General features: G+C 43.3%; 8 protein-coding genes across 9 annotated transcripts; 3 read left to right on the plus strand and 5 right to left on the minus strand.

Annotated features, from left to right (window-relative positions):
• The first annotated feature begins 88 nt into the window (after nucleotides 1-88).
• On the plus strand, nucleotides 89-1,610 carry LOC135427919 (pancreatic lipase-related protein 2). The gene is made up of 4 exons (XM_064681671.1): nucleotides 89-273; nucleotides 342-504; nucleotides 568-1,205; nucleotides 1,269-1,610. Exons 1-4 carry the CDS (start codon nucleotides 129-131, stop codon nucleotides 1,520-1,522), a joined length of 1,200 nt encoding a protein of 399 aa, XP_064537741.1. The 5' UTR covers nucleotides 89-128; the 3' UTR covers nucleotides 1,523-1,610.
• On the minus strand, nucleotides 1,525-7,658 carry Tg (Transglutaminase). The gene is made up of 3 exons (XM_064681657.1): nucleotides 7,375-7,658; nucleotides 2,562-4,540; nucleotides 1,525-1,859 (listed from the first exon to the last, which is right to left on the minus strand). Exons 1-3 carry the CDS (start codon nucleotides 7,490-7,492, stop codon nucleotides 1,635-1,637), a joined length of 2,322 nt encoding a protein of 773 aa, XP_064537727.1. The 5' UTR covers nucleotides 7,493-7,658; the 3' UTR covers nucleotides 1,525-1,634.
• Nucleotides 7,659-9,652: 1,994 nt separating this feature from the next.
• LOC135427833 (RWD domain-containing protein 4) lies at nucleotides 9,653-10,657 on the minus strand. The gene is made up of 3 exons (XM_064681472.1): nucleotides 10,438-10,657; nucleotides 10,269-10,378; nucleotides 9,653-10,209 (listed from the first exon to the last, which is right to left on the minus strand). Exons 1-3 carry the CDS (start codon nucleotides 10,543-10,545, stop codon nucleotides 9,783-9,785), a joined length of 645 nt encoding a protein of 214 aa, XP_064537542.1. The 5' UTR covers nucleotides 10,546-10,657; the 3' UTR covers nucleotides 9,653-9,782.
• Nucleotides 10,658-11,009: 352 nt separating this feature from the next.
• On the plus strand, nucleotides 11,010-12,747 carry LOC135427828 (protein phosphatase 1F). Its single transcript, XM_064681461.1, has one exon. The coding sequence runs from the start codon at nucleotides 11,323-11,325 to the stop codon at nucleotides 12,661-12,663; it is 1,341 nt and encodes a 446-aa protein (XP_064537531.1). The 5' UTR covers nucleotides 11,010-11,322; the 3' UTR covers nucleotides 12,664-12,747.
• A 1,529-nt stretch (nucleotides 12,748-14,276) lies between these two features.
• On the minus strand, nucleotides 14,277-16,443 carry LOC135427926 (H/ACA ribonucleoprotein complex non-core subunit NAF1). Of its 2 annotated transcripts, none has more exons than XM_064681692.1 (2): nucleotides 16,090-16,443; nucleotides 14,277-16,023 (listed from the first exon to the last, which is right to left on the minus strand). In XM_064681692.1, the coding sequence occupies exons 1-2, from the start codon at nucleotides 16,382-16,384 to the stop codon at nucleotides 14,306-14,308; spliced, it is 2,013 nt and encodes a 670-aa protein (XP_064537762.1). In that variant the 5' UTR covers nucleotides 16,385-16,443; the 3' UTR covers nucleotides 14,277-14,305. The 2 variants fall into 2 exon arrangements, with proteins under 2 accessions (XP_064537762.1, XP_064537753.1); XM_064681683.1 differs by having other exon boundaries at nucleotides 14,277-16,026.
• A 705-nt stretch (nucleotides 16,444-17,148) lies between these two features.
• LOC135427720 (RUS family member 1) lies at nucleotides 17,149-19,468 on the minus strand. The gene is made up of 4 exons (XM_064681321.1): nucleotides 19,314-19,468; nucleotides 18,466-19,256; nucleotides 18,061-18,394; nucleotides 17,149-17,998 (listed from the first exon to the last, which is right to left on the minus strand). Exons 1-4 carry the CDS (start codon nucleotides 19,378-19,380, stop codon nucleotides 17,937-17,939), a joined length of 1,254 nt encoding a protein of 417 aa, XP_064537391.1. The 5' UTR covers nucleotides 19,381-19,468; the 3' UTR covers nucleotides 17,149-17,936.
• Nucleotides 19,469-19,829: 361 nt separating this feature from the next.
• LOC135427683 (protein SERAC1) lies at nucleotides 19,830-24,175 on the plus strand. The gene is made up of 5 exons (XM_064681273.1): nucleotides 19,830-20,197; nucleotides 21,456-22,002; nucleotides 22,064-22,769; nucleotides 22,830-23,100; nucleotides 23,159-24,175. Exons 1-5 carry the CDS (start codon nucleotides 20,124-20,126, stop codon nucleotides 23,943-23,945), a joined length of 2,385 nt encoding a protein of 794 aa, XP_064537343.1. The 5' UTR covers nucleotides 19,830-20,123; the 3' UTR covers nucleotides 23,946-24,175.
• Nucleotides 24,116-25,246, minus strand: LOC135427739 (protein TIPIN homolog). The gene has a single exon (XM_064681340.1). It carries the CDS (start codon nucleotides 25,080-25,082, stop codon nucleotides 24,189-24,191), a length of 894 nt encoding a protein of 297 aa, XP_064537410.1. The 5' UTR covers nucleotides 25,083-25,246; the 3' UTR covers nucleotides 24,116-24,188.
• Between the last annotated feature and the right edge of the window lie 14 nt (nucleotides 25,247-25,260).

Below are 25,260 nucleotides of genomic sequence, written 5' to 3' on the forward strand. Positions count from 1 at the left end.
TTGCCCTGCAGGCAAACTGGTTTGTAGGGGGAAAGGATTACAGATGAGATTCTGTTGTCTGCCAATAAAGAACTCAGAATCCATAAAGATGAGTCGTTTAGTCGCGACGCAGACAGCAACTGATCAAGATGCGCTCCTCGAATGCTCTGGCCTGCGTTTGCAATGTGATTAATCCCTGTCGCAATGAGGTGTCCACCACATTTGTGGTCATCCAATGGCTGGTCACAGGATTCGCTGCACTGGCTCAGGTCGTGCGGCCCGTGCTCCTACTTTGTAATTTGCGTGAATCGAATTGGGTAAATTCCATATTGATCATTCTTCTGCTTGATATTCCCTTGCAGTTGGCATAAGGGGCGAGGTGGCACTCAATCAGGAGGATTACAACAGGACCTGGATCTATATGCCCAACGGGGATGGCAAGCCCGAGGTGGCGTATCTTGTGGAGCCGCCGCCAGAGGATCGCATCAGCCTGCCGCAGATAATACAGTTTGAGTTTTCCGGCGGGTGAGTTTCGATAAGTTAGACTAGGGAGTAGAAGATTAGGAGCAACTCTCTCCCCGATCTCAGCTCCTCCCCCGAAGATGTGCGCAGCTCCAATTTCTGGATAGATGAGAACGATTTCCAGCGTGCGCGTCGCAAGCGCGACACGTGGCAGGAAATGGCCGAGAAGTTTGACCCGAAGCTGGACACCAAGATCCTGGTGCATGGCTGGAAATCGAGCACCATGTCCAACTCCATACAGTCGATACGTGGCGCGTATATAGAGCGCGGTCTGGTCAATGTATTCGCGATCAATTGGCGGGATCAGGCCGATAATATTTACTATCTGACCCCGGCACGGTATACCGTGCAGGTGGGTCGCGCCGTGGCCAAGCTGATCGATCTGCTGGTGGAGGAGAAGGATGCGGATCCGCAGCGTATTCATCTGATTGGACACAGTCTGGGCGCGCATATTATGGGCTATGCCGGCTCCTATACCAAGTATCGGGTGAGCCGCATAACGGGCCTGGATCCGGCGCGGCCAGCCTTCGAGGATTGCATTGGGCCGGAGAATCATTTGGACGAGACGGACGCCAATTTTGTCGATGTCATACACAGCTGTGCGGGCTATCTGGGCTTCCGGAAGCCCATCGGCATGGTGGACTTCTATCCGAATGGCGGCGGACCACCGCAGCCCGGCTGCAAGGAGCTCTCCCAGGTTTTCAGTAAGCACGGCGGAGGAGAAGAAGTCTCTTGTGGTTCGTGGAACTAATCTCTTGTTCTTGCAGCCGGTTGCAGTCACGGTCGCTCGTATGAGTACTATGCGGAGTCCATAAACAGCGAGAAAGGCTTCTATGGCGTGCCCTGCGGCTCGTTGGATGAGCTGAGGGGCCGGAACTGCAGCGGCGGCAAGATTCTGATGGGCGATTTGGTGCCACGCGAGGCACGTGGCATCTACCTGGTCAAGACGGGTAGGAAGCCCAGCTACGCACTCGGCATGGACGATATGTTGCCCAAGGACTACGACGTGGACGCCAATTAAAATGTTTTTAACTTATTTAATCAATAATTATCATTAACTATAAACCTAAATGCAATACCTAACCTACAAATACAAAAAATAACGACTTGCAGAAGGACATCGTTCACTTGGTTCAGGGAATAACATCCGTGCGCCGGCGTATTATATTGCTGCTCCGGTGACTCCCGTTGGGCTGCAGCACATCGCCGGGTCGCGGCTCAATCTCGTAGTGCTTGTAGCCATCCACATCGTCCAGCTCCTTGGCGGAGAACTTGGCAAGCATTGTACCACGTCCGGCATAAGGTGGCACATATTTAAAGGTCGCTGCAGCCGTGCCGCCAACAGGTATTTCGGCAATCTATAAATCAATTAGAAATGCATCGATTTAAAGCGATTTAATCAGACAATGTTTGTTTCATTTGAATTCCTAGAGCCGTTAAGTAATTGCGGTATATATTTAAAAATTTCCTTACAAAAAATCCCAGCTTACGAAAAGTACCAAAATTCCTAGAGCCGTTAAACCATTTCGTTATACATTAAAAATTGCCTTACAAATATCCCAGCTTACGAAAAGTACTAAAATGTGTAAGAGAGGGCTTTTTTAAACTGTTGCTTCATTTTGCGAATACCATACAAGTTATTAATCACTACAATAAATAAATATGATTCATTCATACGCAATAATTAGCTAGACATTGCAAGCAAAGCATACGCAGCACATTTGTGACGTCACACGCTTGTGCTCAGCAGCGCGTAACGGAACTGCAGTGTGTGCAACCTGTGTATCTTTCTAATACGAAAAATACCAAAATTCCTAAAGCTGTTAAACAACTTCGGTATATATTTAGAATTTCCTTACGAAAAATCCCTGCTTACGAAAAGTACCAAAATTCTTAGAGCCGTTAAACAATTTGGGTATATATTTAAAAATTGCCTTACGAAAAATCCCAGCTTACGAAAAGTACCAAAATTCCCAGAGCCGTTAAACAATTTGGGTATATATTTAAAAATTTCCTTACGAAAAATCCCAGCTTATGAAAAGTAGGGTATAAATACGTACCTTAAACTTGAGCGGCTGCTCTATGCCAGGTCCTTCCACGGTGAACAGTCCCTTGTGCAGGGGTATGGGCAATGGATTTAGCAGACGCACAATCACATCCGTTTCCTGCTGTGCCACGATGCTGCCGCCGGCGCCACCTTCACCCAGCTGGAACTTGATGTCCGGCTTGCGTACACGGAAATCGTCCTGGGCATAGTAATCGTAGTCGGTATCCTTGACATGGCAGGCGGCGGATATCTGAAAAGCAGCCTGCGACGAGAGCTTCTCGAAGTACTCGAAAAAGGTGACCTCCATGCGCACATATTCGGAGCTCTCCGGCTTCAGGTCCAGCTCGAAGCCCATGATCTTCACCTCCTGGGCACCGACGCCCGTATAGAGCACGGCATCGCAATTGAGCTGCCCGGCAGCCTGATGGGTGCGCTCCGCGCTCTTGTTGCTCACCTTGAGGACGACCGTGAAATTCTCGCCCACCTTGATGTCATCCTTGAGCTCCATGCTGAACTCCACCTCGTTGAAGTTGTCGTTGAGATAGTATCGACTGAAGGCGTGGCTGGATTGCTTCAGCGCCTTGAGCATGTAGTTGCGCTCCTCCTCGCTGCGTTCCGCGTATTTGTAGCTGTCGGTGATATCCTCGCGCTCCCACTTCAGCACGGCCTTGGTGCTGATCAGATGGCCAATGGCCAGGGTGTCCTTGCGCAGCAGCTTGAGCGGCTGGGCGGGTCCGTTGTAGCGCCAGTAGAGCTTATCCGCATTCACCTCGGAGTAGACGAAGCCGCAGTCGAAGGGGCGCAGGATCTCGCCATGCTTGACGGCCAGCACGGAGGCGGGACCCACCCGGTACATATTGTCCGAGGCCTCCTGGGGTGTGGCGTCCACCGCCTGCCAGCCATCGTAGGCACCGAACTGGCCAATGCCCAGATCCGGCCGCTGCATCCACAGCTCGTTCCACACGTGATAATTCCAAATGGAGTCCGTTGTCTCCGCCTCCAGTTTCTTGTTGTTGGCATCAATGAACACATCGACCGTGAGCGAGGCCTGCGTATCGTGGGCGGAGGAGTAGCAAGTGATGACACGGGCCGGAATGCCCAGAGCACGGGCTATGGTCGCCAAGACGCCGCTGAAATTCCAGCACTGAGCAAACTTCACGGATTTCTGTGTCTTGTGGAACTGTTGCAATATCTCCGCGGAGCCCGTCCACTTGGTGGGCGCTGTGCCGCCCGAGAAATCCTCCGTCCAGTTGCCCAGCAGCACGCCGTCATCATCGACGGAGTTAACCAGAGCGGAAAGCGCACGAGCCACGCGCACCGGATCGCCCCGATAGGCAGGCGGAATGCGTCCCACGGTGCCCAGGACACGGAGGCTGCACTCCAGCACATGGCGCTCGAACTGGCCTATCTTCCAGACGGACGGACGCAAGCGATTGTAGGAGCCACGCCAGATCAAGGTCGTATCGTGCATGACATACTCCTTGCGCTGCTCCCGATCCGCCATGTAGACCTGATCGTCGGGACACCAGGGATTGAAGAGCACATAGACGGGCAGGGGCAGCTGGTAGCTGCGCGAGCCATCGCCCAGCAGCTTGGTATCGATATCCAGACGCCATTCGGTTACGGAGCAGCTGGCCGGCGGCTTCACCAGCACCGTGAGTATCTGACCCTCGTGCGACTCAATGCCGGCGCCCCATTCCAGCGGATCGCCCAGATAATCGATGCCGTCGTGCGGCACCAGAGCCGTCAGTGTGCCGTGGCCCGGACTCGGTTTGCTGTCATCGGCCACGCTGAAAATGAAGCTAATCGCATCCTTGCTGGGACTATAATCCCGGTCGAAGATGATCCGCAGCCGAAACGGTTCGCCGCGCCGCACGATCAGCGCCTCCTTCGCGGCCGCCGCATAGAAGTGACTCGTGTGATGCTCGACATGGTTGTCCGCCAAACAGAGATCCACACGCTGCACGCCCAGCACCGCTGAGCTGCCGGCATCTGTGGGTTCAGACAGAAATGGGCATTAGACAAGGTAACGAAAGGAGGAGGAGCAGGTAAAACGCAGCGGTTCAAGCCTTGCTTTTAACTAATCCTTAACCAAGTACCCAAAAGTTGGGTCTAACTTATTTTTAAAAAGATTGTGGTTCAGCATAAATTTTAATTTGTTCATATTTTAAATGGGAAAAAACCCAGGCCCGGTGCGAACCCTGAACTGAACCATCGACCTTTTTTTTTGCCCTGAACTGTCCGTCCGTCCGTGCGTGTGTATGAACGCAAGGATCTCAGAGCCTATTAGAGTTAGCGACTTGAAATTTGGAATGTAGGTCCTCATAGTGCTCGCGCCGTACGAGTTTCTTTCCGATGATCGATAACTTGCCCCGTTGCCAAGTAATCGATAAAAAACGATAGCCTGAACCCATTGAAAATGGGTAAAACGGGTATAATGTATTTGTGCAAATGTATGTTACAGGCAGCAGGTAGCATTTCCGACCCCATAAAGTATATCAGCATCACAAGCCAAGTCGATCCAGCCATGTCCGTCCGTCTGTCTGTCCGTCCGTCCATATTTATGAACGCAAGGATCTTAGAACCCATAAGAGCTAGAGACTTGAAATTTTAAACATAGCTGCTCCTAGTGCTCGCGCAGTATGACTTTGTTTCCGATGATCGATAACTTGCGCCGTTGCCAAGTAATCGATAAATCGATAATCGTGTTTTTTGAGCAAATCTCTTCGGTTTTGAAGAGCTCAAAATCATCAAAATGTATTGTTTACAGATCAAGTAGCTTTCATTTTATAATTATTTTTTTTAATTCTGCTAAGCCAAAAGCAAGAGGGTTCAGGGTATCCCCTAGTCGGATTAGCTCGCCTGTAACAGTCCGATGATGATCTCATGAGGCAAATCCGATCGCTTGTCATGTTGCAGCCGAAGCGAATTTGTCAAATAATCGCCTTTGGCCATAAACACACAAAGTTTGCGGCGCTGTGGCCAAAAAGTTCAATGCCAAGTCAATTAATTCCCATAGAGTGGACAATCGGGCGTATACGCGATTTGCTGTCAACGCCCACAAGAAACAATCAAAAGCATGGCCCATGCTTAAAAGTGGCCAAAAGTGTCATCATCATCTTCTATGGGAATTAGCTGCAGAAACATAAACACCTGCTGATGGACACATTTCAATTGCCAGAAATTAACTTTTGATCAAGTTCTCTACATAAAAACAAAAATAAGAGTATATTTATAAATAGTACATATTCTGCTAACTAGGAATAGATATATATATACGTGTACAGTGAAGGCTCAGTAAAAACTACTTGTATATATATTTATTGCAAAAAAGTATATTTTATTTTTTAATTTAAAAATTTGTCTTCATAATTTAGAAAATATAGAAAAATAATAACAAAACTTGTTTGTATTTCCACAAAAAAAAAAAAACTTTTTATTCTAAATAAAAAACGTCAAGTCGAACTGAGATCTAGACTTAATTTGTCATAGATAAAAATAAAGCTTTTTAAAAGTTTTTCTACTTATTACAAATTTTGTCGAGAATTTATCTACAGGCAAAAAGTCTCCATTCTGCTTTTAAGCTAAGCAATTATTTAATTATTTATAATAATAAGAGTAGAGTGTGTTCTACTTATCGAATGACCACTGTACTAAGCATATATTAGCTTCTGTTCAGCTGTTGTCCTATGACTAGAATAAGTTTTTTTTTTGGCCACTAAAATAAATCTATTTTTTTAATAGATTCGTATAGATATCTAGGCAATATGTTTTGAAATGGAAAATATTCTTTTGAGTTACTTTAGCATGCCATTAAAATATTGAATATTGAAAACGAATCTCAAAATAATCAGCCATAAAAAGTAGAGTAGAAAAATCTTTCATTTGGAACGCTTTTTTTGATATGCCGCCCATTAGATATATATATTTAAAATTCCATTTCCACATGGCTGCACTCGAATTTAAGATTCATTTCAAATTCAATTGATGTTAACCTTTAAAGTGTTTCGGGTCTCAACGTAGGATGCTAAATTTATATATATAAGTAAAAATAGAGAGCGATAAGATAAGAAGCTTTAAAAGCCTAAAATCATTCCAAATGATTTATTAATCATCATTTAAGCAGGAAATAAATGCTAACGAAACTAAAAGTGTGTAAAAATCCATATATATGCATATAAATATTTAATTTAAGCGAAGTGCCAAAGAATCCCAAAACGTGTCAAACAACTAACAGATACAAAAACGAAATAAAAAAAAAAACAAACAAGTGAAATAACAAAACGCGTGAAGTCATAGTCGAAAAAATAAAATAAATGCCATGCCTGAGGATTTATACAGAATACACTTTACACTGAGAAAAACAAAGCCTTTTTAGTCATAATAAAAAAAATGTACTACAATCTACATGAGAAAAATAATTATTTCAATAATCACTAGAAAACAGAAGATTTTTATTTTGATTGTAGAAAAGATTTCCCGGTTTTTATAAATATGATTTTTATATGATCCTTAGAAATGTTTTATGATAATACAAAAAATTTACTAAAATCGACATGCAAAAATTATTCTCTATCAATAAAATAATCTTTTTAATAATCAGTAGAAAACCGAAGATTTTGATGTTGATTATAAAAAACCGACTCCAGGTTTTAATACATATGATTTTCATATGATCCATATGATCCAGAAATCATTCAAATTTTCAACAATTCTTCTCAAAGTCTTAACAACCTTTACAACATTTTCAAATTTGAATTTGACCGAATTTGTTTAATTTTAAAACAAAAGTCAACTCTTTGGTTTTTTTGAGTGCAGCTAATTACTTGCAATATCGGGACCGGGTCGTATGCTGCGAAAGGGATTCACCGGCCTGGCTGGCGGCGATGGATGCCACCAGCGCTGTATCCAACTGGGCGCATAGTTGCGGTACCAATGGCTCATCGTGTCTGTAAGACCACGCACACACACGCACACACACGGACACACACAAAACGTAACGGAAACTGCGCTTTAAAATCGTTCTCTTCTATTCTTTTGTTGCTTCGAAACTAGCGCTACTTTTTGAAATCAAAACCGAACGCCGCGACGCCTCAAACCGCACTGATCAATATCGGGGATTGAGATAGTTTCGCTTGTCTGTTGAAGAGCGAACGCTCTCTCATTCTGGCGCTCTTCTTCTTGCAGTGCTCTAAAGCTAGCTGTTAGCTAGCAGTGTTGCCAGCCTAGGGAAGGCTGAAGCTAGCTAAAAACAGCTGAAACGGCTAAGCGGCCAGCTAATTAATTATAAGAGAGCTGTCTTCTAAAGTGTTGACGTAATGTTGTCTATATCGAAGGTTGCCAATCTAAGTGGCCTTTATATACCTTAATAATCAGCCATTTAATTCTGAATTAATGATGTAAATATTAAATTTAATAACTTATTTTACTTTTGATAGATGATTAGTGCTCAAGACTAGTTCCGATCACTTTTATTTAGTCCGCAGCAGCCAGACTTTACAAAAAGCTTAAGCTAGCTTTATTAAAGCCAAAACAACAGCACTAAGCCGTTAGCCGAGATTCGTGCGCTCTCTGTTATTATTAATTATGAACGGGAAGCGATTTCTGGCTGTCCGTTGGCGTTGGCTTTGGTAATAGAAGCTACCACCATCTGGTTGATGCTGTGGCTACGTCATCGGGCGCAGTCAGAGTCGGATCTTGATACATGAGCGCAGCGAATGAGACCAATTTAATTGATTCATGTGCGAGCAGCTAGGCCTAGAGCTCTGGACCCCATGGCATCATCAGCTAATTTGCATGTTTTATTTATGCACAATTTCTAGCTGTTTTTAACAGAGTACTTGGAACAATTTTAAATGTCTAATATTAAGAGCAAACTATTGATTTCGCCAAGAGCCAAGCCCCATTTTTTGGGCTCTAGAATTTAATAACACAGCTAAACCGATTATATATGAATTACCATGTATACAAGATATATAAAGAAAAGATCCGAAGGCTGAATACCCTTGCAGACTTATATACATATATACCCTAGAATTCTAATTGCGAACATTCAGGGTAGATACTCATGAATATATAGACGTTATGGGATTGCAGATATAACCATAAATAATCCCAGAAAGGGTATAAATTTGAGCTAACTATGCCTATGCTCTCAGGTACAGCTCGTAAGCTAGAAAAAATTGCTTATAAAGATGAAATGATTAATATCATGGTTGTTTTTTGTTTTTGTTGTATCCAATAAGGTTTGGCAGATCTGCAAATTGAACAATTTCATGCTATTTATAGGTCAATAAATACGAATGAAATTTTTGGGCATGCTGTTTAAGCGAACAGCTTCCAGGTGCTTGTTATTTATTTAATATTCAATTGCAAGCTATTCGAGTAAAACTGATTAATAACACTGTGAAGCATGCTGAATTTATTGGCAAGCTTATTTAACTAGATATATGTGAATAAAAGTAAAGTCTGTGGGCAGCCAGTTTCGGAATTTTACACGTACGCCCACAGCACACGGCAAATTGTCATGCAAAAAAGGCAATATTGGCATTAGGTAATAATTGTCGCTCACTCACACGTAAATACCAAGCAAAACACAATAATAATTGCAAATATTTATAAACAAACACTCACCCGGAGCTGTCAAGAGATTTGCATTGATATTGCGCATACGCAACGTTGCGTCCGTTTCGCATTTCGACTGTTCGTTGGAATTTTTACGTAGTTTTAGGCAAGAGCATTTCTGACCCATTGTCAGGTATTCTCAGTTGGTTAAACAGGTTTTCTGGCAATGATATGTTCCCCCCTCTAAGTCAATCGAAATTCTGTTTTAACTGGAACTCGACACGCGCGATGTCCACAATCAACTGACAATATTTTTTGAACGCTCAAGCAATGCAAAATTTAAATAAAAATTGTAACAGAATTGCGTTTAAATTACATCATCAACACGTACAAACGACTGTCCCAGTGCATTAACATTTTGCGACTAGGCAAGGCGCTTTTGAATCTTGAAAAAATTAGTTTATTTTCCATGCGTACGGGCTTGACCCCAGCGAGCCAGTGGCTGACCTTGTGTGTCCAAAAAGAAAAACCAGACGGGCGTGCGTAAATTGATCGGCTTTAATGGAGAACACATGAGCGCAGATCACATTTGACTTTTTGATTGAATTCGTTAGAGTGCCAGATTTTGATATTGTAATTAGTTAACTAGTTGATTTGGCAGGCGTCGTTGTTAAATGTTAAGTGGATGCAGCACTGGGTTGGCTGCTGCTGCTGCCGCTGCACTTTCCATGGCCGCTGCAGCGTCCTCTTTGCTGCCCGTTTGCGATAAATGCTTGACAATGTCCACCCAATCCCAGCCACGTACACGGTCGCCCTTGTGATCGGTGCGCTCCCATTGGCGTCGCTTTTGCGACTTTGTTAGCTGTTCCTTCTTCGGCTCCTTTAGCTTAGCATCCGCTTGGGTATCCGATATCTTAATTGCACCAACACCATCCTCCACAGCTGCCGCAGTGGGCGCACATTCCGGCTGTGCGGCAGTCAGTTGCTCAATGTTGTCTTTAATACATTCGAAGAGGGTGTACGTCATGCCGCAGCCCAACCATTGTGAGGCCTCTGTACTGAGCGCCGTTTGTATTTCCTCCTTGACTGCGGGTAAGCTGCAAAAAAAACGATTCCATAAAAAGATGGCCAGCATAGACACTTCAGACGTGCTCACAGATTGCGATTGTAGAAAGTGTTCATATTGATCGTGGGCGCCTCGTCGGGATAGTTTTCGCCCCATTTCAGCTCCACCAGAAATGATTTATAGTTGTCCTCTTCGCCATACTGAAGTCGTTATACAATTTAATTAGATTTTAACTTTGATATTTGCATGCGGCTCTTACTTTATATTGAAATGTGGTCAGGTCAATTTCCTTGAAATTTTCATCGCCTTCGTAAATGGACTGCAGGGCTTCGCGCTCATCTGTCTGTTGTTCCAGCGGTGTCGACATTCTGTTTAAATTTCACTGAATATATTTAAACAACGCACATTTCACAAAAAGCAATGCAAAATTGAAAAAAATAAAATTATTATGTCGCAACAAAACAAAGCAACAGCTGAGTGCTGCCGGCAGCAGAAGAAGAAGACGCATCGCCAATCACAACTGTCGAAAGTATATTACACAAAAGTATCGATACTACAAAACATTTTTGGCGCGTTTCGTGTTCCTTTCGTGACACGACGACCACAGTTCAAAACGACGTTTTCGCCTTATAAATCAAGAAATGACAAATTCAATTTCATAAAAGTGGCTGAAATATTGAAACTAAAAATAATTATTAAGGATTATTGCTGATACTTACAATATTTTTCAAATGTTAAAAAAAAAGCTGCAACAAAAAAAGTTTTATTGCTTATCAACTCTTAAGTGAATGTCAAACAAAAAAAGCATGTAGTAGATTGGCATATAGTCTATCTGCCATTAAAAATTAAATATGTATATTTACCAACAAGCCGTGTGCGTGTGTTGATTGCGTGCTGTTGACCATCTCAACTACCAGCAGTGCCATAGAATATAAACAACACTGGCATCACACTGCTTAAGTGAGCAAAGCGGTATATTCATGTTTTCCAGATGCGGCCACACTGCATAGAATATATAAACAAATAGAACCATTGCGTAAAAAAAATGCGAGTGCGCGGGTGAATCATCGTTATTACCAATATTAACACATGTGTCAGGCGCGCCAACAATAACGTCAACAGCAACAGCTGAGTACAAGAAACTATGTCGACAGACGTAGCCGCGGATCCGCTGAAATGTGCAGCGGAATGTGCCCAACTGCTGGAATTCAAGGAGTTTCTGGCCTCAACAGCCGCCAGCAGCGAACTGACCTCTGGCAATGAACTCACGCGCAATGGAAATTGTGTAACGCGCAGCAGCAATGACACTTACAAGGTGAGCGCCGACGAAAAGCGCGCCGAAATCATATCAGCCATTTGGAAGCAGCTTACTGCAAGAGGATGCCCGCGCGCATTCCAGCTTAAGCTGCTGCACGCGGCCACCGCGCAACTGGAGCAGGATATCAGCCATGCCAAGGAGCTGGAGCTGACGGAAGTGGATGTCAGTGAGCCGCCGCAATATGATCTATTGAAATTGCAAAAATTTGTCAGCAATCAGCTGGACAAGTTGCTGCTCAAGTTGACCGACAATGCGGCCATGGAAAAGCTACAGTTTTATGCCGACGACGAGGCTCTGTGCGAGCAGCCTCTGTGCTGTCCATGCGCCATTCAGCCTGCTGCGCCGGCGCACAGTGCGTCCGCTGTTAAGAATAAGCCGCGCAAAATGGAGGATCGTCATGTGTGCCTGGAACGCTTTGGTGCCATGTATCAGCTGGGCGAGCACAGCGACAGCCGTTTCTTTGGCGTCTTTGATGGCCATTCCGGCGCACTGTCCGCCTGCTATGCAACCAGCCAATTGCCACAACTGTTGGCCGTGCAACTGCAGCGCAACCGATTGCCCGACGAGAGCGACGTGGATTTCTATCGCAATGCGTTCGAGATGGCTTTTCTGCAGGCCGACGAACGTTTTGCCCGTAAACGCATCACCAGCGGCACGACCGCCGTCTGTGCCCTGATCAACAGCGATCGCCAGCAGCTGTATGTCGCCTGGGTGGGCGACTCCAAGGCATTGCTGGTGGGCAAGCGCACCCAACTGCAGCTGGTGAAGCCGCACAAGCCCGAGGCGGTCGATGAAAGGCGCCGCATAGAACTGAGCGGCGGCAGCGTCATCCATGCCCAGGGCCAATGGCGTGTCAATGGCATACTGAATGTGGGTCGTTCCATTGGCGACTACAGCCTCGAAGCGGTCATTGCGGAGCCCGATTTCGTCGATGTGCCGCTGACTGAAGCACATGATTTTCTGGTACTCGGCAGCGACGGGCTGTGGGATCATGTGCCCGAACCGTTCATTGTGGACACTGTCTACGAGTGCCTCGCCGAGGTGACAACCAAATTAGACGACATTCCCAAACTGCTTGTGGAGGCTGCCAAGGAGCGTGACTCGCAGGATAATATCACCGTTGTCCTGGTGCTGCTCAAGACGCGCGAACAAATCAATCAACGTTAATTCAATCGATTGAGTTTTTGTTTGTAATTGTTATTCTGCATTTGTTGTCTGTTTTTCCATTTATATATTTTATTTGTATTTGTATTTGTATGTCGTGTAAATAGCTTTAAGCCCGCCCATTTTCGATTCGATACACACATTCGCATGTGCCTCCCGGCAGCCACGCCCCCTTGGTTGCCTCTCGAATAAGCTCAAACACAAATATTTTGCCTGACCCGATTATATAGCAATATATATAGTATATATATCGTATATATACATGCATTTTACAAGCGTCGTATATACATATATTTACATACGAACACAAAATAGTTAACATTGCTTTGGCCGCTTTAATAGCTCGCAGTGCTTCCACCCGATTAGCAAGCTGTACATAAGGCAACTATATATTCACATCTAAAAGAATATATATATATATATATATATCTTTTTAACCTGCCCAGTTGACAAACTAACGCGAATCCAACGAACTGCTCGATTTTACGAGTCATCTTTTAATTATTCACGTAACTAGTGCAAATATTATCACAAACTAAATGAAAACTAAAATTTAAATTTTAAATAATTGAATTTTAAAATCATTAAATTCGATCCCTTGCCAAACTTGATTAGATATAAGCCTAAAAAAATCTATAACTAGACTATAAATAAAACACAGTAGTCGCTCGAAAATTGGAATACTTCGGGCTCAAACAAAATTGTAATTTTTAATTTTATGAAGCCAATCAAAAAAACAAAAACTTACTAATTTCTATAAAACAATTATGTCTTTAAAAATATTTATGTTTTTGGAAAAGTTCTACATAGCAATAATTTCTGTAGTCCAATTTCAAGGCGGCTTTTTAAAATTCTATATACAAAAATGTTTAAAAAAAATATTAATTAATGTTTGATGTTTTTCTATAGGCCAATTTCAAAGGATTTTTGATAAATATTGTTTCAAATTTCCTGAATTATATTGGCCAGTTTTATGGGGCTTACAAAAATATTATATTAAAAAATTTAATAGAATTTTTTAAATCAAAATCACAAGTTATAAGAATACTATATTTATATTATTGTTTTCGACCGATTTTTAAGTCAAAAAGTGTTAAAAAACCGAAAACAATTGAAAGAAAATAATGCAAATGGCAATAAACTACAGAATTTTCTATCGGAAACATATTTTTAATTCAATTATTTCAGTATAAATTGTTGAAAATAACTCCTAATTTCTAGTTTTTAATTTTTGGATTATTTCTCCAATACTAAAAGTTCTACTTACCGAGCGATCACTGTACAAATGTATTTTTAAGAACAGAAAAAATAGCTACACACAAATCATGGATCTATAACATTAGCTAAAAATCGACTATATAAGATTACAGAATTTGTTCTATATAGCTATTTTCCTTTTATATGAAATGTTTGTCAATTGGGCATAGACAGCCATAGATATACCTAGAAATATTTACAAGGCGCATCATAAACACACAAACATATTGTTGAGATCCCACACAGATTAAGTACCTTTTTATACAAATCTTCAAGCATTTTAACGAAAACCTTTTTAAATACAAACGAGAAAAAGAAAAAAAATACAAATTGTTTACGAATTTTTTTTATTGGAATAAAGTAAAAAGTAAAAAAGGCGCATAAAGTTCTAATTGGGGGGCTGCGGGGGCTGGCCGTAGCCTGGGTACATGTGCGGGGGCATGGCCATGGGCATGGGCGGCGGCATGGCATAGGGATGCGGAGGCGGCGGCTGCATGTAGCCATAGCCATGTGTGGGCATGGGAAACGCCATGCCGGGCATCATATTAAAATTGGCCGCCGGCGGATGATAATTGTGATAATAATTGGAGTGCCAGCTGCCCGGATTGTAGCTGGGATGATAGTTGTACTCCGTCTCACGCGATTGCGAACGGGACTGACTGTGCTGGTCCATTGGCTGATTGCCATTTGAGTAGTTCTGCGACTGGCGTTGAGCGCGTCGACCACGTTGGCGAGGAGCCGCGACCGGCTGCTCACTTGCCTCGGTGTTCGTTGTGGTCACCGTGGTTTCCACGGAGTCCGTGGAATTGGTGCGCTCACGTTGTCGCTTCTTGCGCTGCTCCCAGCGCGCCTCCCGCTCCGCCTCATCGTCGGAGTAATCAATGAAACGCGCCGGCGGCTCTACATCATGCTCCCACGATGCATCCGAGCCGCGCACCTGCATCAGCTTGGACAGTATAACGAATTGTGTGTGCTCCGTCTGCGGCGCACAGTAGACAATGTCGCCAATGTTAATGTTGCGCTCCTTAATCTGCTGATTGGTATTGAAGCGCACACAGTAGAGCGGATCGGCCACCTGGCCGAGCACATCGAACACCTGACCCAGCACTTTGCGTCCCTTTTCCAGAAACAGCACAGTGTCCAAATCGAAGAGCATCGAATTGGGCAACACACTAACCAGCACCAGTTGATCCACTATCGAATGCACCTTGCCCAGCTCAATGCACTCATCCTCCGGCACGGTTATCTCAAGCTGATGTATGGGCGGCAGCTCATCCAAAAGCATCTCGCCGCGCACTTTTGGCGGCTGACGACGACGCGGTCGTGCATCATCCTCCACATCCTCATCGTCATCATCATCATCACAATCCACGGTATTGATGCGCTTCTCTATTTTCTTGCGCAGCACCGTGAGATATTCGGCCTCAGAGTTTGAGTCCGAGTCGCTGCTGCTGCTGCTGCTGTCGCTATCCGAGCTCGCGGGAACAACTCGACGACGTATGCTGGAACTGTTGACGGGCACCTCAACTATATCATCGTTGTCGCTATCTTCTATTTGGGTTACATCCTCCACATCTGAATCCGCATCAGAGCCGTAGCCAGCCAGCAAGCTGAGCCCGTTTAATGGTTTCGCTGCTGCCGTGTTTGCTGGTGCCTCCGGCAACGTTTCGTATTCCATTGCAGTTACAGCGTTTGTGAGTTCCACTTGAGGATCACCAACTACTGTGAGATCCACTTGAGGATTACCATCCCCAGTGCTCATCATTGTGTCAATCACTTCAGTGGCAAGGGCTGTCACTGCCGATTGAGGATCAGGAATTGCAGTCGAGGGTGTTGTGAGTTCCACTTGAGGATTAGCAACGATTTCGTTAACGCACAGCTCTGCCTCAAGCACTGCAGTCGAGACGGTTGAAAGTTCCTTTTGAGGATTAGCAACTATTGGCTCATTGCTCATCTCTGCATCAATCACTGCAGTCGCGGCCGTTGTGGGTTCCACTTGAGGATTAGCACCTATTCCCTCGCAGCTCAGCTCTGCGTCAACTGGGTTTGTGATATTTATAGGCAGTTTTGGTTCTACTGACTCAGCAGGCACAGCACTTAGACTTTCTACTGGACAAAATATATAAAAGCTATATAGGTAAAATAAAAGTTTTTAGGTTCGACTAAGCCTACCTGTTTGGGGCCTAGCAAGTGCTTCCACCTGGCTGCTTATCAAGGTCTCGGCTGCGTTTTCTTTGTGTGCATCTATTTGAGATGTGGTCTTCGTATTTGTGGTTAATTCATCAACAACGGTTGTTGAATCACTTTTATTTGTTTCCGCCTCAACAGCTGCTGCTTTTGTGTGCACCATTTCGGTCACGACGATCTCTGCATTAGTGGCCTCGTCTGCCGTAGTTAGGTGCGCTGCTGCCTCCACATCTGTGACCAAGCTGTTGGCTGGCACATCCTCTGGGTGAGCATCTTCCATACTTTATAAATCGCTTCTAAATTGTTTTTTAAACAAAAACACGTTTGTCAGGCGCACGTGCTTGGTTTAAAATAAGAAATAATCGCTCGTGTTATCGATATACAGCATCGATACTTATTAGCGTGAATATGCTACGTTCACACTACATGTGAACTACTTTCAACCAATTTATCAGGGCAACAGCAGTTATATTATTATATTATGTTATTCAAATTGTTAAACAATTCAAAAATCGTGCGTGTTCTTGTTAGTCGCAGAAGATTCAATATATGTAGGCTACAAATTCAAGAATACATTTGATGTTTCAAATGTTATCAGTAGACAGCATCGATACTTATTAGCTTACAATTGCTATGTTCACACTACATTTGAACTACTTTCAGCCATTTTAGCAGGGCAACCGTAGTTATGTGTGTGGCGTGTTTTCTATGGTGACAATTAAATTATTATATTATTCAACATTTTTAAACAACACAAAATTTCCTGCGTTATCTTATTAGGCGCAGAAATTTTAATATATGTAGGTTACAAATCCAAAAAAAATGAAAACAAAGTTTTATAATTTTTTAAAAATGCTAACTAAACAATAGTAGCATAAAAACATATATAAACAATAGATACCGATACCATAGATACGTATAAATAAAAAAAGTATATATGTATATATATATATATATATATATATATATTTATGTTTACTAATGGACAGCTCTCCATTTCTGCTACTAACATATTAACATATTCCACAAAACAGAGTTTATAAATATATTTAGCATAAAATGTCGAAGAATTTTATTTATTCTCCTATTAAAATCAATTGTGTTTTTACTACTATTTCGCATAATATAAAAAGCATTTCTCAAGCTAGTTTTAAGTGCTAAGCTAATGGACTTGCAATTTGCCATATTAATTATTAAAATTATACTCAAAGCTTATAAATAATATTACACGTTTTATATAAAATTGCACTCTACAGTGCAGTCCAATTAAATTACGATTAAAAACTTTGTACAATTTTATGGGTTACAATTGAAGCGGCTCGTTCGTTGCGAAGTTTTTCTCTTGGTAAAAAGTACCTCCTCGAAATATACAAGTGGTAAGTTATTACAAAATAGATTATTTTTTTTTTTTAGATTTTTGAGTCCTAAATAAGCACATCCTTTGAATTGAAAATGCTTTAAAGATAGTCTAGGATGGGCTTCTTGAATATCTTATTAAATATCGGTTCAAACGTTACTTTGTGCTAAGGCAGAGTTACATAGTTGGAAGATGTTACGTTATATTCGAATTGAATGTTTTTCAAAATATTTTAAGATTGATGCGAATGATGCGTTATGTGACTAAATCTATAATGTGTAAATATGTATCATCGCAATAATTTGCTAATATCAACGATTGCCTTATGGTTATTGTATTACCATGTGAGATATGTGAGAATGTGTGTATGTTGTTAAAACGTACTAGGCTAAATAAAACTCAAATAATATCGTTCATAGCAAGCATCTGAGCGCTGTATCATCTTTGGTCCAGTTGGTGGGCATTAGTCGGTCCCCTAAGCCTTCCAGTCCAAGCGATACTCATCAACCAGCAGCAAGTGTTGATTGATTAGCCATCCTGCGTGGATAGTTTAAATATATAATTATCTTATATATAATTATAAATTGACTATGAGTTACCCTCTTGTTGCGCTAAATTTAGAAACTCCTGCCATTTGCCTTGTATGTCCCAATACTGTTCCTTAATTTGATTTCTATCCTGCAGATAGGAGACAGCGAAAAAATATGCCTTCAGCACATCCTGGGGTCGTGTATCAAAATGCAAATATACACCTAGATATTTCTTGCTCTCCGCTATAATGAAGCGTTCATGTGGATCGAACGAGGAGACAATATTCTCAATGACATTACTGCTTTTATACTCATCAATGAGATGCTTTACGCTCAAGCCGAGGCGTATGTTGAGCGATACTGATACCATCTGACCGACCGTGACGCGTTCCAATTTGTTTACCTGAAAGAGGGACAGTTATTAGCGCTATCCTTAAACTGACTAGAGATAAACTGAATTGAGTTGCAGCTCACCTGCTGCGGTGTCAGCATGTGCGACGACCTAAAGAACTCCTCTAGGGCTATTAAATATCGCGACTCGTTGAACGTGCGCAGGCAAACAGCACGCACAGCCTTTAGATTCGCATAGAGATGCAGCGTGACCACAATGTAAAACACGGTATATAGCATAGCCTGGCTCTTGATCATCGTGAGTAGATAGAGGCCCACAAAGGAAGCGATCAAATTGACGCACGTCTCCTGTGAGCTATCCTTGGAAGCGACATCCGCCAAATTGCCACGCACAGCATGATGTTGTGTTAACGCTGCGCGTGTGGCGCCGCCAGCCACGCCCACTATCGCTTTCAGCATGGTGGAGCCGCAAAGAATTTGCGTGCTAAGATGTGGATACTTGGGAAGCACATAGATCTCAATGCCCATCGCCAGATCGTTGAGAAAATCGGCGCGTAGTCGCCACTTCTTTGAATCAACGTCCAGCTGACTGCCTTGCCACCAGGCGAATATGATGCGTCCCAAATGCCCGCAGCCCTCCTTCAATATCCACGTAACTGTCGCCGAATAGGCATTCACATTCTCGCTGCCCACTCCAATACCCTTGAGTATGGCATGTGTGCAGAGTGTGCCGCAAATGGTGCTGCAGAATGCTTGCACCGTGTCCCATATTTGGTACGCCGCATAATCATCGGATACAGAGTCCGGATATCCTTTGGGCAGAAAGATATTCTGCAACACACGGAACAGCAGGAACTTCTCCTGTATGACCAGCCTGTCGCCACGTAGAGGCACACGCACAATATTACTTTGATCTACAAATTGGATGCTTGCATAATTGTTATGTTGCTTTGTGTATTCTTAATACTCACCTGCCGGCGTCACATAAAGTATTTCCTCGCCTTTGGTGCCATATTGTTCACGAAAATGTATTTTCATTATAGTACATTAATTTGATACAATTCCTGATTACACAAATCGCGAGACCAGTGCGTGCACACTCGCAGCGCACAAGCCATCTACTAAATGATAACAGCAGCATAGCCGTGAGAGTACAAATCACCTTTGCCGCACTGTTATTAACAGTGAGCGGGTTTAAAACATTTTTTTCTCAACGCTTAAATAGCATAACATTGTTGTTGGTTAAGAGGATAAGAAACAAGTGGAAAAGTTTAGTTTAATTTTTCTTTAATAATGGTTTTTATTATTTACGTTATACAATTAAACATGAATTATAACATTTTAATTATCCGATTTAACATATTCGCAGCAAATGATGTGGCAACACTTTGATTTTTGTAAGACAGTGTGGCAACCCACTCGACTACGAAAAAGAGATAAAAGAGACGAAACAAAACAAATCAGTCATTCAACAACTTGAATCACAGCACAAAAGTTCGAAAAAACAAACTTTTAGACCCCAAAGGGGTCGGTCGTTCATTAATTATTACTGACTTTACAAACCGTTTTAATTAATACAAGTTTTAGAAATACAAATAAATTCTGAATAGTTAAAAGCAAAGTGTCAAAGTGATAAGTTCGACGCACGAGAATAGTCTAAATTTAAAGTGTGATTGTGTAAAAACAAAAAAAAAAACAAAGTAAACTTTTGGCAACTACTTGACAAATTTTACTAGTGAGTTCGCCAGGCTACACAACACACAACAGAACTACAGCAGGCAATGTCATTAGAGGATATTAAAGCAACAATACGCCGTTTTCCAAAGCTGCTTGGAGGTTTTGGCATTTTGACCACGTAAGTAAAATCAGTTAAGCAGCTGCAACAGCTGCTCTGGCTCGCAACAGCAATTACAGTTAATATACATACAACCATTCCATCTAAAGGGGGCTTGTCACTTAAATTCTTAGCATACACGATGTGGCGCCACTTGGCCCTGAACAGTTAGTTGCCTGACATTAGAACTAAAATGTCTTTAGTGCGTTTTCCGCATTCTAGCCAGATATCGGGCGATTGCACCTGTGACGTCATTTGTTTACACAAATTGTAAAAAACAAATAAAAGAAATTATTCATTCTGCAGTCGCTGAACAACTGCCAAGTGTTGTTGTTGTTGTTGATATTAACACAACACGATCAAAACAAACGTACGATTTTGTCAAAATGAGATAGCAAGATAGAGTTAGTTGTTGTTGCTTGTTTGCTTTTCGCTTACCCTACTGCTTCTTGTGCGTAACAGCTGTTCAAGGCCCTCCCCTGATCACCAACACTTATGCACACACGCAAGCACACACAAAAACAAAACAAACTGGCCATCAAAATAGTGCGCAGTAGTTTTCGCAAAATAACGGACCCCCCGCGACATTTGTAGTTATTGGACAGTGCTGCCACTTCCGATTATTTCCAGTCAAATTTCGACTTATTTTGAAAATGCGTTAGCAGCGGAAGAACTAAAAACCACGGGAATATGTATTGGCCGAATTTTGGATTAATAATTTTGTCGGCTCTATTTACCAAAAATGTCATGCAAAATTTAAAATTAAATACTTTACCATGCAACTTATAAACATTGCTTTAGTTTAGATTTTCACAAAAATGTTTGTAATTAATTAATTATGACTATAGTTAGGTAAATTAAGAGCTTGATATACTTATTTTGGAAATACTTATTATAAATTAAAAAATATCCAAACATCAAATTTTTATAAACCTTTTTCGTACTACATATAAAATTAAGCTATTTAGCTATTTTTCACTATAAAACTAGCTTTCTGCTAAAAACTTGGCAGCACTGTTATCTTTGTTATTGTTGTTGGTTCTGGGAATTTTGGTTGGCGCGTGTGGCGCTGCTTGAGTAGGTATTTGTGACACGCCCACTTTTATACAAATAATAAAAGTTGTTGTTGTTTATCGCAAGTTTATGGCAACAACAAATTGTTGGCAGCAGCTCCCAGCTTGTTGATATTTGGGTCAATTAAAAACATCAACAACAACAACAAATTGTAAAAGAACAACAGCACGTGTGTATTAATTTACAATTTCTATCCTATTTTCAGCGCCGGCATCATACTCTACGAGTCACCGCGAATCCGTAAATATTTCTCTCAGTATGTGGACAAAAAACAACAGGAGCCGGACAAACGTCGCACGGAATACATTTACATTAAATATCACATTTATCGGGAATCCATGCGCAAGCTGCAGCAGAAGCAGGAGGACGAGAAGAAGTGGATAAGTGTCATCATAAATCCCATTGGCAAATGGTGGAAGGCAGCGAAGCATTCGGTTGCCTGGCGTCTGCTGAATATTGCACAAAACGGCAGCCAGGCGGAACGTCTAAAGGCAGTACAACAGCTGATATGTATGGATCATTTGAAGGACTGGGACTTTCGGCACTTGGCACAGATCTGTGATGCACGCACCTCCGTCTCCTTGGCCCGCTGCGGCGCCGATATGCGTTGGTTTATGCCGGTGCCACGCCGCGGCTGCATTAGGAATCCCAAAATGCTGCTCAGCGAGCTGCACGTAATGCTTGCCCGGCTGCGTCCCTTATCCTGTGTGGATCACTTCTTTAGCAAATATTTTCCAGATCAGCATAATATCGTAAGTCCGAAAGTAAGCAGTTGAACATAACCCAAGCTAATTAGTTTGATCCCGCTTTCAGGAGGAACTCAACGAATTCTTCACGCAGGAGCAAAACGTAGCGCTGGCTGTGCAGGACACAGACTTACTCAAAGAAGTCATTTCGTTTCTGCATCACATCACCAAGGATCCGAAGATTGCGGCCAAAATCATACACGATGGCGGACTGATGCATTTAATGGAGTTGCGTAAGATTTTCGCCGAGGACAACGAGACGCTGTCAACGCTATGCAAAGTGCTTGCCAACCTATCGTTGGTGCCGGATGCAGTCGAGCATTTCTTCGTCTCTGGCTGGGTTGGTGCGCTGGCCGATTGGCAGCAATGCCCCGACTTGCGTCTCCAGGTTATCTCAGCCAAGACAATGGCCAATCTGGATCATGATGATCCCAATCAGTTCACCTATCCGCCAAACGTATATCCCCTGCATCCGCGTGTACGCACTCGCCGCAAGCCCAAGGCAGACATTGTTTTCATACATGGACTGTTGGGTGGCGTCTTTATTACCTGGCGGCAGCGGGATCGTAAGCCCACTGAACTGGGTCTGTATGGCAAGAATGCGTTCTATACGAGCGAAACGGATGATGTCTTTCTCGTGGGCGAACCGAAGCGCAATGGCAGTAGACAACAACATAAAAGGCAGCAGGGCAGACCGTTGATTCCCGCCCAGATACCAGCCAACACCAGTGATGCGGCCAAGACAAACGCCAATAAAACCAATGCCATGAAAGGTATTACCAAAAGAAATTTTTGCTTTCTCGTATTATCAATTAACGTTCGTATACTTGCAGATTCGCTGCTGAAGACCAGCAAAAAGGTGGAGGAAAAACGTCTGAACATAAGCGATGCGGCCACCAAAGAGTTTGTAGAAACCCTATACAGCGAGGCTGAGCTCGATTCGGATTGGGAGGTAGTGCATCCAGATATCCCGCTGGAGGGCAATGCCGATTGTCAAGGCAATTTCAGTGTCTCCGGCAATGAGTGGAGCAATCAGGATGCAAGCGAAGAGTACACAAACTGCTGGCCCATGGAGTGGCTGCCCGATGACTATCCTGATTCTCGGTAAGCACATTAATCAAAGCACCTGTCCAATTGATTAATTTTATAATATTTATTACAGAATCATTGGCATTGACTATACATCCGCGGTGACCGAGTGGTCGGCCAATTTCACCAAGTATTGCCCATGTGAAAAGGGCCAGGGTCATATAGATGTGCGTGCCAGCTCATTGTTGGAACGCATTGCCACCGCCGGCGTTGGCAATGGCCGGCCAGTGGTATGGATTGGGCATTCCATGGGTGGTCTGCTTACCAAGCTTATACTGCTAAAATCTGTGGATTCTGTGGAGCAGAGGGTGCAACAGATTGCCAAGAATACGCAGGGTATTGTGTTTCTGGGCACACCGCATCGCGGCTCGCCGATAGCCAAATGGAAACAGCATATGCAAATGATACTCTCGCCATCGATTGAGGTAAAGGAAATGGAAGAGAATTCACCGAAATTGCTAGAGATGCATCGCCGTTTCATGGGCTGCCTGCGCACCTGCCTGCGTCACGTGAATGTGCTCAGTCTGGCCGAAGGATCACCCACCATGCTGACCACATTCAAGTTTCCGTTGCGCATCGTTACTGAGGAATCATCCCGCATCGATTTCGGTGATTTCTTTTTGCTCAAAGATGATCATCTCAGCCTCTCCAAGCCTATTTACCGCCAATCGTTTCTTTATCAACGCCTCTTGCATGTGATAAGCGAGGCAATTGATCGGAGCACCGAACCGAGAGATATGGATGGGCAAGCCCTGCCAAATACAGATCTACTTACATTGAACATTGTCGCTGTACTACTCAGGGGCGCCAAGGGGCTGCTCGAGATGTTGCCACGCGTCGCCCTGCGCTTTACCACATAAATCCTGAACAGCTTACACAAAACACGCTTGTACCTTGATATAGCTATGCATCCAGCAGGCAATTTTAGTTTGTAGTTAATGGAATTAATAGTATTTCTCTTAAGCCCGACTCGCACTGATCGTGTTCACATCATGTATACAGATATATATAGACAACGACTCTAACAACCTTCTAAACGAATCTTAATTTATTTCTTAATCTACAATAAATAAGTCTTCTTTTTAAAGAATATCTTTGTTTCACTATGTAACTTCTGCAGCTGCACTGGCCTCCATTTGCTTGGCGCGTAGTCGCTCCTGTGCCAGGCGGCGATTATCTGCAATGCGCGCCATTTGCTCGGCGGACAATTGACCACTTTTTGCTGCCGGCGTTGCTGGTTGCGATGGCGGCAAGGGTTTTCCATAATCGCTGATGCTGTCGTCGTCAGCTATCGCGGGCACCGTCACGGAATATGGTGTGGATACAATAGCATTGCGTGAAAATGAAGGCGTCACTAGTGTACTGCTTGTCGTGGACAAGCTGCGACGCTGGATTGCCGGTGTTCGCGGCGCCAGTTTTGACATAGCAATTTGTTCGCCCAATAGGGCATCAAATTCATCAAACGGCTCGGCGGCGCCATCATTGTCGTCATCATCGGCATTGTCCTGCAGCTCGCCGTCATGCTCCAATAACTCCTCCAACTGATTCAGGCGATAGCGTGTCATGTGTACCTGCAGTGGTTTCTTCTTTCCCAAACGTTCGATGTTGTTAAGGACATCGTCAAACGTGTAGTTTGGATACATACGATGGCCCCAGTGCTGCAAGCGGCGCAAAATCTCGTCCAAGTCGGCCTTTTCATGCCCCTTGCCCTTGTATTTAATGTCCTTGAAATAGTGTTCGATCGTGTGCAAACCTCGTGGTCCGCGCAGTGTGTCCACAGTGAGTCGTGGCCGTGGATTTCGCACCGTACGCTTTTTGGGCTCTACCTTGACGCCGTCCTGTTCACCTTCGCCAGCCCCATCTGCAGCATCCTCATCGTCACCGAACAGTTTTTCGCCAGCATCAACCTCGCCATCACTCGGTAATTGATCGTTGTCGATGCCAATATTATCATTGAACAGGTCATCAACCCCATCCTCACCAAATATGGATGTCATCGCGGAATATTGAAGTCCACAAAGCCACCACTGTAGAGTCCAGAATTACAAGCTGTATTGCCGCCATTTTTCTGCTTCTATCTGCTGCCATTCACAGCGAATGTGCACACGTAATGCCAACTCGCGCTGTGGAATACGCCTCTTTGTTATATAATTTTTGTGCTTGGCTGCTGTCTAA

Source organism: Drosophila montana, unplaced genomic scaffold (assembly GCF_035044405.1).
Source record: "Drosophila montana isolate Dmon_TW-CO22-7 unplaced genomic scaffold, ASM3504440v1 contig_1407_1, whole genome shotgun sequence".
In the NCBI taxonomy this organism is placed as follows: domain Eukaryota; kingdom Metazoa; phylum Arthropoda; class Insecta; order Diptera; family Drosophilidae; genus Drosophila; species Drosophila montana.